The sequence below is a fragment of the Salvelinus namaycush genome, chromosome 1, assembly GCF_016432855.1.
Source record: "Salvelinus namaycush isolate Seneca chromosome 1, SaNama_1.0, whole genome shotgun sequence".
NCBI lineage: Eukaryota > Metazoa > Chordata > Actinopteri > Salmoniformes > Salmonidae > Salvelinus > Salvelinus namaycush.
This window is the reverse complement of record NC_052307.1, coordinates 79,077,233-79,092,866: the sequence shown is the minus strand read 5'-3', so window position 1 is coordinate 79,092,866 and position 15,634 is coordinate 79,077,233. Positions and strand designations below refer to the sequence as shown.

Sequence of the window (15,634 nt, the reverse complement as noted above, 5' to 3'; positions counted from 1 at the left end):
AACAACATAAGGACATCCACACTGGGGAAGTTGACAATAAACCTGTCAGGAGTGGCCACACTGTCTCAGAACCAGGTCTGTCAAGGGCCTCCAGAGCAGACCTCCAGGCCAGACTTAGTCAATCCCAAGTAGAGGCCAACCTGCCTGGGTTGCAGTGCCAGCTCTGCTCCCTACCTGGACCGTGTAGCTGTCCACAGTGGTGGCTCTCCTGAAGCGAGTGCCCTGCTGGCGAGCAACCACAAACAGCTCAGCCAGGCGCTGCTCCATGAGACTGGCAAAGCTCTGGTACTGGCTCTCCAGAGATGAGTTATCCACATCCAGGATGACTGCAGGGAGAGGGGGAGTGGGGAAGAGGGGGGGGGAGAGAGGGAGCAGAGAGGAGAGAAAAGGAGAAGGAACGGAGGAGAGAGGAGGGAGAGGGAGAGGTATGAGAATAAGAGAGAGGGGGAGAGAGAGAGAAAGGGAGAGAAAGGGAGAGAAAGGGAGAGGGAGAGTGAGACAGAGGGTAACGAGGAGGTCAGAGGGCAGAGGAGGTGATTGAGTGAGATAATTTAATCCAATTGAGAGAGAGAATGAAGGAGGAGAAAGAGAGGGATGAGGAAGGAAGCGAGAGAAAGAGAGATGTTAGTAAAGGCAGTACTCCTGATTATTAATCTCTAACAGGAAATCATATTATGATCAGCTGACCTTGGTCCGGCCCTGCCTCTCTCTCCTCTCTCTTCCTTCCCAGAGAGACGGTAAGAGATGCAAAATAGCATCACACAGATAATTCCCTCTATAGAAAGAGAAGAGGCTACACATCTACACACACACGAGCTCATACACAACCACACACTACGCATATCTAAACACACACTCATCTACGCATGTCTAATCTGATCTGATTCATCTTCACATCTACACACACACGAGCTCATACACAACCACACACTACGCATATCTAAACACACACTCATCTACGCATGTCTAATCTGATCTGATTCATCTTCACATCTACACACACATGAGCTCATACACAACCACACACTACGCATATCTAAACACGCACTCATCTACGCATGTCTAATCTGATCTAACCTGATCTGATTCATCTTCACATCTACACAGCACAGACCTGATCTGATTCATCTACACAGCCCAGACCTGATTCATCTACACATCTACACAGCCCAGACCTGATTCATCTACACATCTACACAGCCCAGACCTGATTCATCTACACATCTACACAGCCCAGACCTGATCTGATTCATCTACACATCTACACAGCCCAGACCTGATTCATCTACACAGCCCAGACCTGATCTGATTCATCTTCACATCTACACAGCACAGACCTGATCTGACTCATCTACACATCCCAGACCTGATTCATCTTCACATCTACACAGCTCAGACCTGATTCATCTTCACAGCCCAGACCTGACTCATCTTCACATCTACACAGCCCAGACCAGAATCATCTACACAGCCCAGACCTGACTCATCTTCACATCTACACAGCCCAGACCAGAATCATCTACACAGCCCAGATCTGACTCATCTTCACAGCTCAGCCCAGAATCATCTACACATCTACACAAACCTGTCCAGTCATGATACACTAGTGACTGAATGGGAGACATGGTCCAGTCATGATACACTAGTGACTGAATGGGAGACATGGTCCAGTCATGATACACTAGTGACTGAATGGGGTTCATGGTCCAGTCATGATACACTAGTGACAGAATGGGTTTCATGGTCCAGTCATGGTACACTAGTGACAGAATGGGAGTCATGGTCCAGTCATGGTACACTAGTGACAGAATGGGTTTCATGGTCCAGTCATGATACACTAGTGACAGAATGGGGGTCATGGTTCAGTCATGGTACACTAGTGACAGAATGGGGGTCATGGTCCAGTCATGATACACTAGTGACAGAATGGGGGTCATGGTCCAGTCATGATACACTAGTGACTGAATGGGGTTCATGGTCCAGTCATGGTACACTAGTGACAGAATGGGGTTCATGGTCCAGTCATGGTACACTAGTGACAGAATGGGGTTCATGGTCCAGTCATGGTACACTAGTGACAGAATGGGGTTCATGGTCCAGTCATGATACACTAGTGACAGAATGGGGGTCATGGTCCAGTCATGATACACTAGTGACTGAATGGGGTTCATGGTCCAGTCATGATACACTAGTGACAGAATGGGGGTCATGGTCCAGTCATGGTACACTAGTGACAGAATGGGGGTTCATGGTCCAGTCATGATACACTAGTGACAGAATGGGGGTCATGGTCCAGTCATGGTACACTAGTGACAGAATGGGGGTCATGGTCCAGTCATGATACACTAGTGACAGAATGGGGGTCATGGTCCAGTGAGACTATTTTCCTGACCCATCTGTAGATGTATATTACAATGGACAGGGGATGTTCAGTAAAACAACATAATCACATGGTTTAAGACCTCTGTACTCCAGTAACAGAATGGGTAGTCATGGTGACCTCTGTAAGATTGTACTCATCTTCTACTCATTGAATTACACAGTTAACGAGGGCGGCAGCAATTATACAAAAGCCTTCATAACATCGTTGTTCAATGATGTCAATCAGTCAAGATCATTTTAAATATACAATATTGATGTATTTCTCCATGTCTCCGCAACGACCATCAATCAACAACAGCTGTGATACGCCATAGTGCATGCCGTTGGTAGTCTGTTCAGAGTCTAGGCATCAGATGAGAAAGCATGGAATATTTCAGAGGAATTCAATCTCAAGGGTGCACTGCTAGAGTAGCTTAAATAATAAATAAGGTAACCAATAGAAGGGATAGAATCAAATAATCAAATCACAATGTAATGAAGTGCATTTAAAAAAAGGCTCAATACACTTTACAGAAATATCATAGAAGTCCTAAACATCTATTATCCCTTTCCACTCACAGCCCCTGTCACGACGTACACGGGTTGAAAATGCCAGATCTTGTCATTGATAAGTGGTGATATAAACAACAAGTTGCCCCCATCCCTCCCACTATTGGGATACTTCTGCACATGTGTTGTTGTCTGAGTGAAGGGAAACGCTGTAAATGGAGAGGAGTCGATGTGTTCTGAAAGATGACACGTTCACGATTAGAATATATACCGCTTTGATGTCATACAAGCAAATCACACACCCATGAGTCCAAATGTGCCCTTCACATTTCCATATTAGAAAACTCATCGTTTACAGTATCAATGTTTGTGATCACTATGTTTGATCCACAGTTACAAGGATGACATGCATCATACCCTGTGTCGTCCTGAACACAACGAGCATGTTTGATCCACAGTTACAAGGATGACATGCATCATACCCTGTGTCGTCCTGAACACAATGAGCCTAAATCTGTCGTATTGTGAAGAACATTTGTGGTGGAATACACACTTGAATGCACTCATGAAATAACAACAGTAATTAAGTGATGGTGAGGAAGCAGGGCTGTGTTCCAAACAAACAACTACAAGTGTGCTTGCTTCACTTCCTCAATGGCAAAGAGGAGAGCTCAATAAAGCACCTTATAGTTAAAGGCTTTTTCCTTGAGTCATAACTGTGCATTGAATTTACTTAGGAACTGTGCACAGTTTGGAGAGGTGTGTGGCCTAATGGAGACACCAGTCAGACCTCTCACTCAAACCCACAGTTTGGAGAGGTGTGTGGCATCATGGAGACACCAGTCAGACCTCTCACTCAAACCCACAGTTTGGAGAGGTGTGTGACCTCTTGGAGACACCAGTCAGACCTCTCACTCAAACCCACAGTTTGGAGAGGTGTGTGACCTCTTGGAGACACCAGTCAGACCTCTCACTCCAACCCACAGTTTGAAGGTGTGTGGCCTCATGGAGACAACAGTCAGACCTCTCACTCAAACCCACAGTTTGGAGAGGTGTGAGGCCTCTTGGAGACACCAGTCAGACCTCTCACTCAAACCCACAGTTTGGAGGTGTGTGTGACCTCATGGAGACACCAGTCAGACCTCTCACTCCAACCCTTGTAAACCCTTGTTTTTCTTATCTTGCACCTACTCCTACATGTCAATGAATATTCTCATTATGTTACTGAATGTCTCCAGAGTATTTCCAGATGGTGTTACTGACAAATGCTGTGAAAAGTACAGTAAATATAAAATGCACATACAATTCAATTGCTCTTTCAATTGCTACACTCTTAGAAAAAAAGGTGCTATCTAGAACCTAAAGGGTTCTTCAGCTGTCCCCATAGGAGAACCCTTTGAAGAACCCCTTTTGGTTCCATGTAAAACCCTGTTGGGTTCCATGTAGGACCCTTTCCACAGAGGGATCTACATGGAACCAAAAAGGGTTCTCCATGGAACCAAAAAGGGTTGTCCTATGGGGACAGCTGAAGAACCCTTTTGAAAGCCTTTTTTCTAAGACGGTACCATGGTCATGCGTTTGCTTTTCAATTTGTCCCAACCCATACAGGCCCATCTCCACGACTGTAAGGGTTAAATGAAGAACAGAACACTGAACACGTATCAGCAGCACAACTAGAGGGCTTCTCTTCAATAAGCCAACAAGGAGAGAAACAATAAGACAATTACCTGTGATTACCCAGAAGTCTCTGGTAGCGATGGAGGTATTGAGGTTGTGGTATTCCAACGCTGGAAAAGAACAGAGGAACAGCATGACCGGCCTGACATTTCTTCTTTATGTGAGTCAAAATCATTTCTGTGAAGTTCTTTATGAATTTGACTCAGGTCAGAACTACATTGGTGCTTTGAGTGGCGCGGTTTCTCCTTGTGAAAACATCACTGCAGTGGTACTGAGAGTTTGCAGTGGCACAACTTAAACCTGCATTATGCCTGTGTGTCATAGAGTTTCATATACTGAGAGCTCTGGCTGAGTGTCTCACTGTGAGAGCTTATATCTGCATGGGCTCTGCCTCTCTTCTGGTTGTCTGTTGAGTTTGCCAGGCTTTAGCTCGGTTACATATTTTCTGCCTGATTAAGTACTGGGGCTGGCACAGTGGTTTGGGGGCATGCTGTTTCACTGGCCTGAAATCAGACACGGTACAGAAAGAGAGACGGGTAGAGTTGTACAGAGAGAGAGAGAGAGAGAGACAGGGGTAGAGTTGTACAGAGAGAGAGAGAGAGAGACAGGGGTAGAGTTGTACAGAGAGAGAGAGAGACAGGGGTAGAGTTGTACAGAGAGAGAGGGAGAGACAGGGGTAGAGTTGTACAGAGAGAGAGGGAGAGACAGGGGTAGAGTTGTACAGAGAGAGAGAGCGAGAGAGAGAGAGAGAGAGAGAGAGAGAGAGAGAGAGAGAGAGAGAGAGAGGGGTAGAGTTGTACAGAGAGAGAGAGAGAGACAGGGGTAGAGTTGTACAGAGAGAGAGAGAGAGAGAGAGAGAGAGAGAGAGAGAGAGAGAGAGACAGGGGTAGAGTTGTACAGAGAGAGAGAGAGAGAGAGAGAGAGAGAGAGAGAGAGAGAGAGGGGTCGAGTTGTACAGAGAGAGAGAGACAGGGGTAGAGTTGTGCATAGAGAGAGAGAGAGAGAGAGAGAGACAGGGGTAGAGTTGTATAGAGAGAGAGAGAGAGAGAGACAGGGGTAGAGTTGTACAGAGAGAGAGAGAGAGACAGGGGTAGAGTTGTACAGAGAGAGAGAGAGAGAGACAGGGGTAGAGTTGTACAGAGAGAGAGAGAGACAGGGGTAGAGGTGTACATAGAGAGAGAGAGAGAGAGAGAGAGAGAGAGAGAGAGAGAGAGAGAGAGAGAGAGAGAGACAGGGGTAAAGTTGTACATAGAGAGAGAGAGAGAGAGAGAGAGAGAGAGACAGGGGTCGAGTTGTACAGAGAGAGAGAGAGAGACAGGGGTAGAGTTGTACAGAGAGAGAGAGAGAGACAGGGGTAGAGTTGTACATAGAGAGAGAGAGAGAGAGAGAGAGAGACAGGGGTAGAGTTGTACAGAGAGAGAGAGAGAGAGACAGGGGTAGAGTTGTACAGAGAGAGAGAGAGAGAGAGAGAGAGAGAGAGAGAGGGGTAGAGTTGCACAGAGAGCGAGAGACATCTGGTTCAGGTGTCACAAACAAACTGACAGTGATAACAGCCCTAAGATGGCCGTCCGGCTGCGAGGCTGGCACTAGTCCCTCCCTCCTCCTCTCCATTCTCAGCACGTCCCCAAACATCCTCTACACATCTGTCTGGGGGGTTCTTTTATTCATTTCTAAAGATTTGCAAGCCTGTCACATCACCTGCTGCTGCTGTATGAGTGAGTAGGGGAACAATGGATGCTCTGGCGTGCTACCCGTTACGACTGCAGGGCTGTCAGCACAATCTCTTTAACACTGTCCAATACTGTAGTCTCAGCCGTGCACAATCATGCTGCTTAATCTGTGATGTTTCACATAAAGCTCAGAGCTCCACTGCTGAAGTTAGAGGGGCCTAGGGATGAAAAACACAGCATTCTGAAAGGTATTTGTTGGATGGATTTACAAGGAGCAGGTTGCGTGTGATTCCCTTGTTGAATATAGGAAAACACCATGTCCTCTAAACAGTAGTGTAGAAGTCAAACACAAACTAATGTGTGTTGTGTTGATTCTTTACTTGATGAGTTGTTTGGTTTTCCGTCATCCACATTCTGGTTTTAGATACATTATCAACTGTCACAGCCTCGGCACAGAGTTAGGCTTCTTAAATGTAGAAACACACACACACACACACACACGCACGCACGCACGCACGCACGCACGCACGCACGCACGCACGCACGCACGCACGCACGCACGCACGCACGCACGCACGCACGCACGCACGCACGCACGCACGCACGCCACTGACAGGAAGAAAACACAAGACAAGCTTAAAAACTCATCACCACCTTTGATATCTAACTATCTATCTATATATCTAACTATCTATCTATCTATATATCTAACTAACTATCTATGTATCTATGTATGAACAGTCTGAAAAATCCCCTGACTTTCCCTGGAGTTCTCCAGGCTGTAAACAGTAGTGTTGGAAGTGGAGAGAGATTTAGGGCCGTCTCTGTCTGAACAGGGCCTGAGGTGTTCTACTGTGCACACTGATAAACCCCCCACTGTTAATTATTTACTGTGGTAATTGCCTTTGAAGAGTGGAGCCAGCCGCTGTCAACATATGGCAGAGACCTCCCTCACCTCCCTATAAAACTGTAATACTGTAATATTACGAATGGCAGAGGATCTAAACCAACAGGGCAAACTATCTCTCATCTCTCTCTTTCCCTCTGCTGAATCTAAATCCTATCTTCCACTCATCGCTTTTCCCTCCCCTCTGTCTTCCTCTTGTGCTATTTTACTCACTATTCTACACTGCCCCCCCCTCTCTGCCCCCCTCTATCTCTCTATGCCCATAGGATATTATGCTCATCACTTGATTTATTCACAGCACAAAGTGGATGGTCAACGCAACACTCATTAACATTCATGCTTCGTATCTGGCCCATGCTGTCCAATGTAAACCAAGCAGCCACCTGCCCACCCCTTAATGATACAGTACATCTGCTAACATCATTACTGTATATCAGAGCACAGCCCCGTGGCGCAACCCTCTCGTAAACAGGGTCACATGGGTCACCCCAAGTGCATCCTGGGTAGTCATGGATCAAGGGTGAGGGGTGACCCAGGTGTGAGTCTCGGAGGAGAAGTATGTGCCGCTCTTCCCAGATGTTTGGAAAACTGTCTGTGATGCAGGGGACGTCTTGGACCAGCGTCTCAGAATGGCATTTCTCTCTGTGCTGATCGGAGTGCATTCGTTTGTTCGTTCTCCCAGTTCAAATGGAGGGAGCAGGCAGACGGTAGACTAGAAGAGTGTACTGGGACCGTTGTTTACTCACACCGTTTCCCTGTGACGGCTCATTCGTCCTTTAACATACACACCTGCTATATGGAGGGAACACTGGAGCAGCCTAGTTAGATGTGGCCTGTCCTTACAGAGGAGGAGGAGGAGGCAGGGGGTTAGCTGTACCTTAGCATCCAGAGCTTACAGAGGAGGATGAGGAGGCAGGGGGTTATCTGTACCTTAGCATCCAGAGCTTACAGAGGAGGAGGCAGGGGGTTATCTGTACCTTAGCATCCAGAGCTTATAGAGGAGGATGAGGAGGCAGGGGTTAGCTGTACCTTAGCATCCAGAGCTTATAGAGGAGGATGAGGAGGCAGGGGGTTAGCTGTACCTTAGCATCCAGAGCTTATAGAGGAGGAGGAGGAGGCAGGGGGTTAGCTGTACCTTAGCATCCAGAGCTTATAGAGGAAGAGGATGAGGCAGGGGGTTATCTGTACCTTAGCATCCAGAGCTTATAGAGGAGGAGGAGGAGGCAGGGGGTTAGCTGTACCTTAGCATCCAGAGCTTATAGAGGAGGAGGAGGAGGCAGGGGTTTAGCTGTACCTTAGCATCCAGAGCTTATAGAGGAGGAGGAGGAGGCAGGGGTTTAGCTGTACCTTAGCATCCAGAGCTTACAGAGGAAGAGGAGGAGGCACGGGGTTAGCTGTACCTTAGCATCCAGAGCTTACAGAGGAAGAGGAGGAGGCAGGGGGTTATCTGTACCTTAGCATCCAGAGTTTACAGAGGAGGAGGCAGGGGGTTAGCTGTACCTTAGCATCCAGAGCTTACAGAGGAGGATGAGGAGGCAGGGGTTTAGCTGTACCTTAGCATCCAGAGCTTATAGAGGAGGAGGAGGCAGGGGTTAGCTGTACCTTAGCATCCAGAGATTACAGAGGAGGATGAGGAGGCAGGGGGTTAGCTGTACCTTAGCATCCAGAGCTTACAGAGGAAGAGGAGGAGGCAGGGGGTTAGCTGTACCTTAGCATCCAGAGCTTACAGAGGAGGATGAGGAGGCAGGGGGTTAGCTGTACCTTAGCATCCAGAGCTTACAGAGGAGGATGAGGAGGCAGGGGGTTAGCTGTACCTTAGACTCAATCATTTAAAAAAGAAAATGCATCGTTGTAGAGGGCAACAGTCACGAACATGGCCGAGCAACAGTCACAAACATCCAATTACTCAAAGGGCTGGGGAACGTCACTCGTCCATGTTAAGTCCTTCCAGTACCTCAGTCCTTCTTCTGAAGAGACCCATGTTACTCACTGCTATAAATACCCAGACAGAAGTGTGTCATGCAGGCTATATGAAACCCACAGGGGTGTCTAGGGAGTAGTATGAAGTTGGCACGTAGACTCTGATCTCAGGTCAGTTTTGCATTTGAACCCCAATAAAGGTAAAGGTTAGGATTAGGGGGGGTTACCTGATTCTAGATCTGTTTCTGGGGACACTTGATGTGGATCATGAGGATGTGTTAGGAGGGCATCGAGGAGGCACTAGGGCACTTACGTTCAGCAATGACCAGCGGTGGGTAGAACAGGAAGTAGCCGACCATCTCGGCGGTCAGCTGACCCAGGAGGTTAGAGGCGGCGGTGCCGTTGAGAGGGGAAGTCCCGTTCCTCACCATGTAGACCAGAGACACAGCAGGAGAACCCACTGACTGAGACACACTCAGCATCTAGAGGACAGGGAGATGGAGAGAGAGAGAGAAAGAGAGAGAGAGGGAGAGAGAAAGAGAGAGAGAAAGAGAGAGAGGAGAGAGAGGGGGAGGGGGGGCATAGAGACAAAGTTGCACAACATAATTTCAATTTAGATCAATCTACTTTAATGTGTAATAAGTTACAGAGGAGGTATACAATGTATTGGCATAATTAGCATAACAAAAATATGCTTAAATCCATAAAGATATTGGCCAGCCATTCGCCACTGTGAAAGTGTTTATAACGTCAACTACACAAAAACTAAAAACTAAACCTTGACATACATACATAATATAGTGGACATGTTAACACGGCAGCTAGGAAGCTCATTAAAACAACACAAACACTGTCTCCCTGAACACATCAGTTCAGATCAGAGAACAGCTTCTATTTACAATGGCACACGAACAATGCACTTAGGAATGATAATTATGCTCCAATTATACACAGCTTGCATTTTGCTTTGCTCGTGCCAAACCTCTTCAACTGCAGAGCTGTGACTGGGAAAATGGTAGGTGCAAAATGCTTTGAGATTTAATCCATACAAACTGTGCCACACATCATCAAAATGACCAATCAGACGACCCATATTTAGACTCTTTGGATTTGTTTGTACTGAAGTTTAATGTCATAAGATCTAAAATAAGCCACAACACAAGTCTGGTATGAACATCAACTGTTCGTTCAATTTGAAACAGTTAGACGTAAAATGTCCAAACTGTCCCTCCCTGATTGGTTTCACCTGTCTTTCTGCTTGTCTCCACCCCCTCCAGGTGTCACCCATCTTCCCCATCTTCCCCTGGGTATTTATACCTGTGTTTTATGACTGTATATTACCAGTTCGAACACACTATCCAGGAATCGAGCCCACTATCCTGGAGTTGCAAGCACCATGCTCTACCAACTGAGCTACAGAGGACCACGTACACATGAAGTCACCACCTCCAGAGGTCACAGGGTTACTGAGTGAGGAGGAGGCCATTGTACTATAATATCTGTACCTGGACAGAGAGTCTGGTGTGGACGTCCAGCACTTTGGCCTGGGCCTCAGAGAACACGTTCTCCAGCCTCTGTTCCATCATCTGCGAGAACCGACAGGAACGCGGGTCATCTCCTGGACCTACGAAGCGCAGAACTGGAACACACAGAGAACACCCATTGAGATCATAGAACATGGAGAACATCAGGGCAGAGTAACTGTAGTTCAATACTCAACCCCATCAAAATGAGCTTGTATATGGACACAGAGCAGACTAATGTCCTGCAGCCTCCTTAATAACATGTCTTGTATATGGACACAGAGCAGACTAATGTCCTGCAGCCTCCTTAATAACATGTCTGGTATATGGACACAGAGCAGACTAATGTCCTGCAGCCTCCTTAATAACATGTCTGGTATATGGACACAGAGCAGACTAATGTTCTGCAGCCTCCTTAATAACATTTACATTTACATTTTAGTCATTTAGCAGACGCTCTTATCCAGAGCGACTTACAGTAGAGTTTTTTTTTTTTTTTTACATACTGAGACAAGGATATCCCTACCGGCCAAACCCTCCCTAACCCGGACGACGCTATGCCAATTGTGCGTCGCCCCACGGACCTCCCGGTTGCGGCCGGCTGCGACAGAGCCTGGGCGCGAACCCAGCCCAGCCTGGGCGCGAACCCAGAGACTCTGGTGGCGCAGCTAGCACTGCGATGCAGTGCCCTAGACCACTGCGCCACCCGGGAGGTATAATAACATGTCTTGTATATGGACACAGAGCAGACTAATGTCCTGCAGCCTCCTTAATAACATGTCTGGTATATGGACACAGAGCAGACTAATGTCCTGCAGCCTCCTTAATAACATGTCTGGTATATGGACACAGAGCAGACTAATGTCCTGCAGCCTCCTTAATAACATGTCTGGTATATGAACACAGAGCAGACTAATGTCCTGCAGCCTCCTTAATAACATGTCTGGTATATGAACACAGAGCAGACTAATGTCCTGCAGCCTCCTTAATAACATGTCTTGTATATGGACACAGAGCAGACTAATGTCCTGCAGCCTCTTTAATAACGTGTCTTGTATATGGACACAGAGCAGACTAATGTCCTGCAGCCTCCTTAATAACATGTCTTGTATATGGACACAGAGCAGACTAATGTCCTGCAGCCTCCTTAATAACATGTCTTGTATATGGACACAGAACAGACTAATGTCCTGCAGCCTCCTTAATAACATGTCTGGTATATGGACACAGAGCAGACTAATGTCCTGCAGCCTCCTTAATAACGTGTCTGGTATATGAACACAGAGCAGACTAATGTCCTGCAGCCTCCTTAATAACATGTCTGGTATATGGACACAGAGCAGACTAATGTCCTGCAGCCTCCTTAATAACATGTCTTGTATATGGACACAGAGCAGACTAATGTCCTGCAGCCTCCTTAATAACGTGTCTTGTATATGGACACAGAGCAGACTAATGTCCTGCAGCCTCTTTAATAACATGTCTTGTATATGGACACAGAGCAGACTAATGTCCTGCAGCCTCCTTAATAACGTGTCTTGTATATGGACACAGAGCAGACTAATGTCCTGCAGCCTCCTTAATAACGTGTCTTGTATATGGACACAGAGCAGACTAATGTCCTGCAGCCTCCTTAAAACCTCTTGACACTAGGGGGGGCGCCATTTCGACTTTGTAAAAATTCGTTCCCAAATTAAACTGCCTCGTACTCAATTCTTGCTCGTACAATATGCATATTATTACTATTGGATAGAAAACACTCTCTAGTTTCTAAAACCGTTTGAATTATTTCTCTGAGTGAAACAGAACTCATTCTGCAGCACATTTCCTGTCAGGGAGTGAGATTTCAGAAATCGAGGTCCCTGTTCTGAGGTCAGTTTATAAGTCCCCATGTAAGCCATCGGGCTACATGCACTGCATACGCCTTCCTTTAGATGTCAGTAAGCGGGGAGAATTTGAATGGAGTGGATTGCGCAATCTGGGGCCCTATATAAGACCGTGGAATGGAAGTACCGTTCTTTTCAACGGGGCGCCTGGCGCAGCAGGGACATCACAATGGCCTCCTGCAAAGCTTTCGTTTTAGCAGTTCTATATCTCCGGTCATGTTTTTATTCGTTATAGTTGTTAAAGACATCATAAGGTAGTTAATTTAAACCGACTTATAGCAGTTTATATCAGTTTATTGCGATTTTCCTGGATTTCTTTGTGATGCGCTTTCACGAGTTGGACACCTCTCCAGTGGGTGGCTATCGTTAGCTGCTATTTCCACATGAGAAGAGGACATCTTTCAACCAAAAGACGATTGTTCTGGAGAAAGGACACCTTGCCCAAGATTCTGATGGAAGCTCGGCAAATAGTAAGCAATCTTTATGTTGTTAATTCGTATTTATGTTGACAAATGTCAAATAATAATTCCGCCATGAATTTCGGTGCGGTCTCGCTTTAGCGCACGCTGTATGCTGAAGTAACGTTAATTTTAAAAATGTAACACAGCGATTGCATTAAGAACTAATTTGTCTTTCATTTGCTGTCCAACTTGTATTTTTTAGTCAAGTTTATGAATAGTTTTCGATTAGAATAGGTGCCTCTCCAAGATGGCGCCGGACAGATTGCTTGAAGTTTTGGCCACTAATCACATTGTATAACCACGATTTGTGCCGCTAAATATGCACATTTTCGAACAAACTCTATATGCATTGTGTAATATGATGTTATAGGACTGTCATCTGAAGTATTCTGAGAAGGTTAGTGAAAAAATTAATATATTTTGGTGGTTTATACGTTATCGCTATTTTTGGCTTGAATCAATGCTGTTGTGATGTTTGCTATTGTGGTAAGCTAATATAACGCTATATTGTGTTTTCGCTGTAAAACACTTAGAAAATCTGAAATATTGGCTGGATTCACAAGATCTGTGTCTTTCATTTGCTGTACGCTGTGTATTTTTAAGAAATGTTTTATGATGAGTAATTAGGTAATACACGATGGTCTCTGTAGTTATTCTAGTCGCTTTGGTGAGCGTTGTGATGGTGGCTGCAATGGTAAACTATGATTTATACCTGAAATATGCACATTTTTCTAACAAAACATATGCTATACAATAAATATGTTATCAGACTGTCATCTGATGAAGTTGTTTCTTGGTTAGTGGCTATTTATATTTTTATTTGGTCGAATTTGTGATAGCTACTGATGCAGTAAAAAAAATGGTGGAGTAAGAAAAGTGGTGTCTTTTGCTAACGTGGTTAGCTAATAGATTTACATATTGTGTCTTCCCTGTAAAACATTTTAAAAATCAGAAATGATGGCTGGATTCACAAGATGTGTATCTTTCATCTGGTGTCTTGGACTTGTGATTTAATGATATTTAGATGCTAGTATTTACTTGTGACGCTATGCTAGGCTATGCTAGTCAGCTTTTTTACTGATGGGGGTGCTCCCGGATCCGGGTTTGGGAGGAATTAGAGGTTAATAACATGTCTTGTATATGGACACAGAGCAGACTAATGTCCTGCAGCCTCCTTAATAACATGTCTGGTATATGAACACAGAGCAGACTAATGTCCTGCAGCCTCCTTAATAACATGTCTTGTATATGAACACAGAGCAGACTAATGTCCTGCAGCCTCTTTAATAACGTGTCTTGTATATGGACACAGAGCAGACTAATGTCCTGCAGCCTCTTTAATAACGTGTCTTGTATATGAACACAGAGCAGACTAATGTCCTGCAGCCTCTTTAATAACGTGTCTTGTATATGGACACAGAGCAGACTAATGTCCTGCAGCCACCTTAATAACATGTCTGGTATATGAACACAGAGCAGACTAATGTCCTGCAGCCTCCTTAATAACATGTCTTGTATATGGACACAGAGCAGACTAATGTCCTGCAGCCTCCTTAATAACGTGTCTTGTATAAGTGAAAACCATCAGACCTGTTTTGAGCTGGAGGCTGATAGCTGGGCTGGGTTTCCATGGTGCGGCTGTGTTGGGCAGTGCCGTTACCATGGGGACAAACTGTCGCACGTCACCCATCAGCCTATCCCGGCCGTAGGAGTGGAGCGCCTCGACCACCACAGAGGGCGGGTACACCATGTCTGCTCCAATCACGTGGTAGCCCACCGTCACGTTGGGAGAGCCAAACACAGTCTCCACCTGGGAGAGAAACAGGGATCTGTTAGAGGATCAATAAGCATGATCGATCATCTCATCAACTGGCTGGTTGTAGAGTTGTAGGACTGGATGTTTGGACTGCTTGTGAAACAGAAGGATGAAGAGAGAGGGAGAACAAGAGTCTAATAGAAAGAGAGAACATGGGAACATGGGAACATGGGAACGGGAGACGGAATGAGAGAAGGAAGCGAAAAGAGAGCGTGAGAGCTGTACATTACACAGAGGACAGAGAGTTGTAGATTACACAGAGGGCAGAGAGTTGTAAATTACACAGAGGACAGAGAGTTGTAAATTACACAGAGGACAGAGAGTTGTAAATTACACAGAGGACAGAGAGCTGTACATTACACAGAGGACAGAGAGCTGTACATTACACAGAGGACAGAGAGTTGTAGATTACACAGAGGGCAGAGAGTTGTAGATTACACAGAGGGCAGAGAGTTGTAAATTACACAGAGGACAGAGAGTTGTAAATTACACAGAGGACAGAGAGTTGTAAATTACACAGAGGACAGAGAGTTGTAAATTACACACAGGGCAGAGAGTTGTAACAGTACACAGATGACAGAGAGTTGTACATTACACAGAGGAGAGAGAGTTGTACATTACACAGAGGACAGAGAGTTGTACATTACACAGAGGGCAGAGAGTTGTACCTTACACAGAGGACAGAGAGTTGTACATTACACAGAGGACAGAGAGTTGTACATTACACAGAGGGCAGAGAGTTGTACATTACACAGAGGACAGAGAGTTGTGTGTGGGAGGTGTGTCTGTTTCTGTGACAGAGAGAGAGAGCGAGAGAGAGAGAGAGAGAGGTAGAGAGAGTGAGAGAGAGAGAGTGAGAGAGGTAGAGAGAGTGAGAGAGAGAGAGAGAGAGAGAGAGAGAGA

At 45.8% G+C, this 15,634-nt stretch overlaps 1 protein-coding gene across 1 annotated transcript in view; it reads right to left on the bottom strand.

Moving 5' to 3' along the window:
* The window catches only part of kiaa1549lb (KIAA1549-like b), a 100,256-nt gene that overhangs the window by 64,896 nt on the left and 19,726 nt on the right, over nt 1-15,634 (bottom strand). Inside the window, exons 3-7 of the mRNA XM_039000329.1 lie at nt 14,506-14,725; nt 10,551-10,684; nt 9,359-9,527; nt 4,599-4,658; nt 175-326 (exon numbers count right to left, since the gene is read on the bottom strand). Coding sequence (XP_038856257.1) covers nt 175-326; nt 4,599-4,658; nt 9,359-9,527; nt 10,551-10,684; nt 14,506-14,725 — 735 coding nt within the window. The remainder of the gene's footprint in view (nt 1-174; nt 327-4,598; nt 4,659-9,358; nt 9,528-10,550; nt 10,685-14,505; nt 14,726-15,634) is intronic.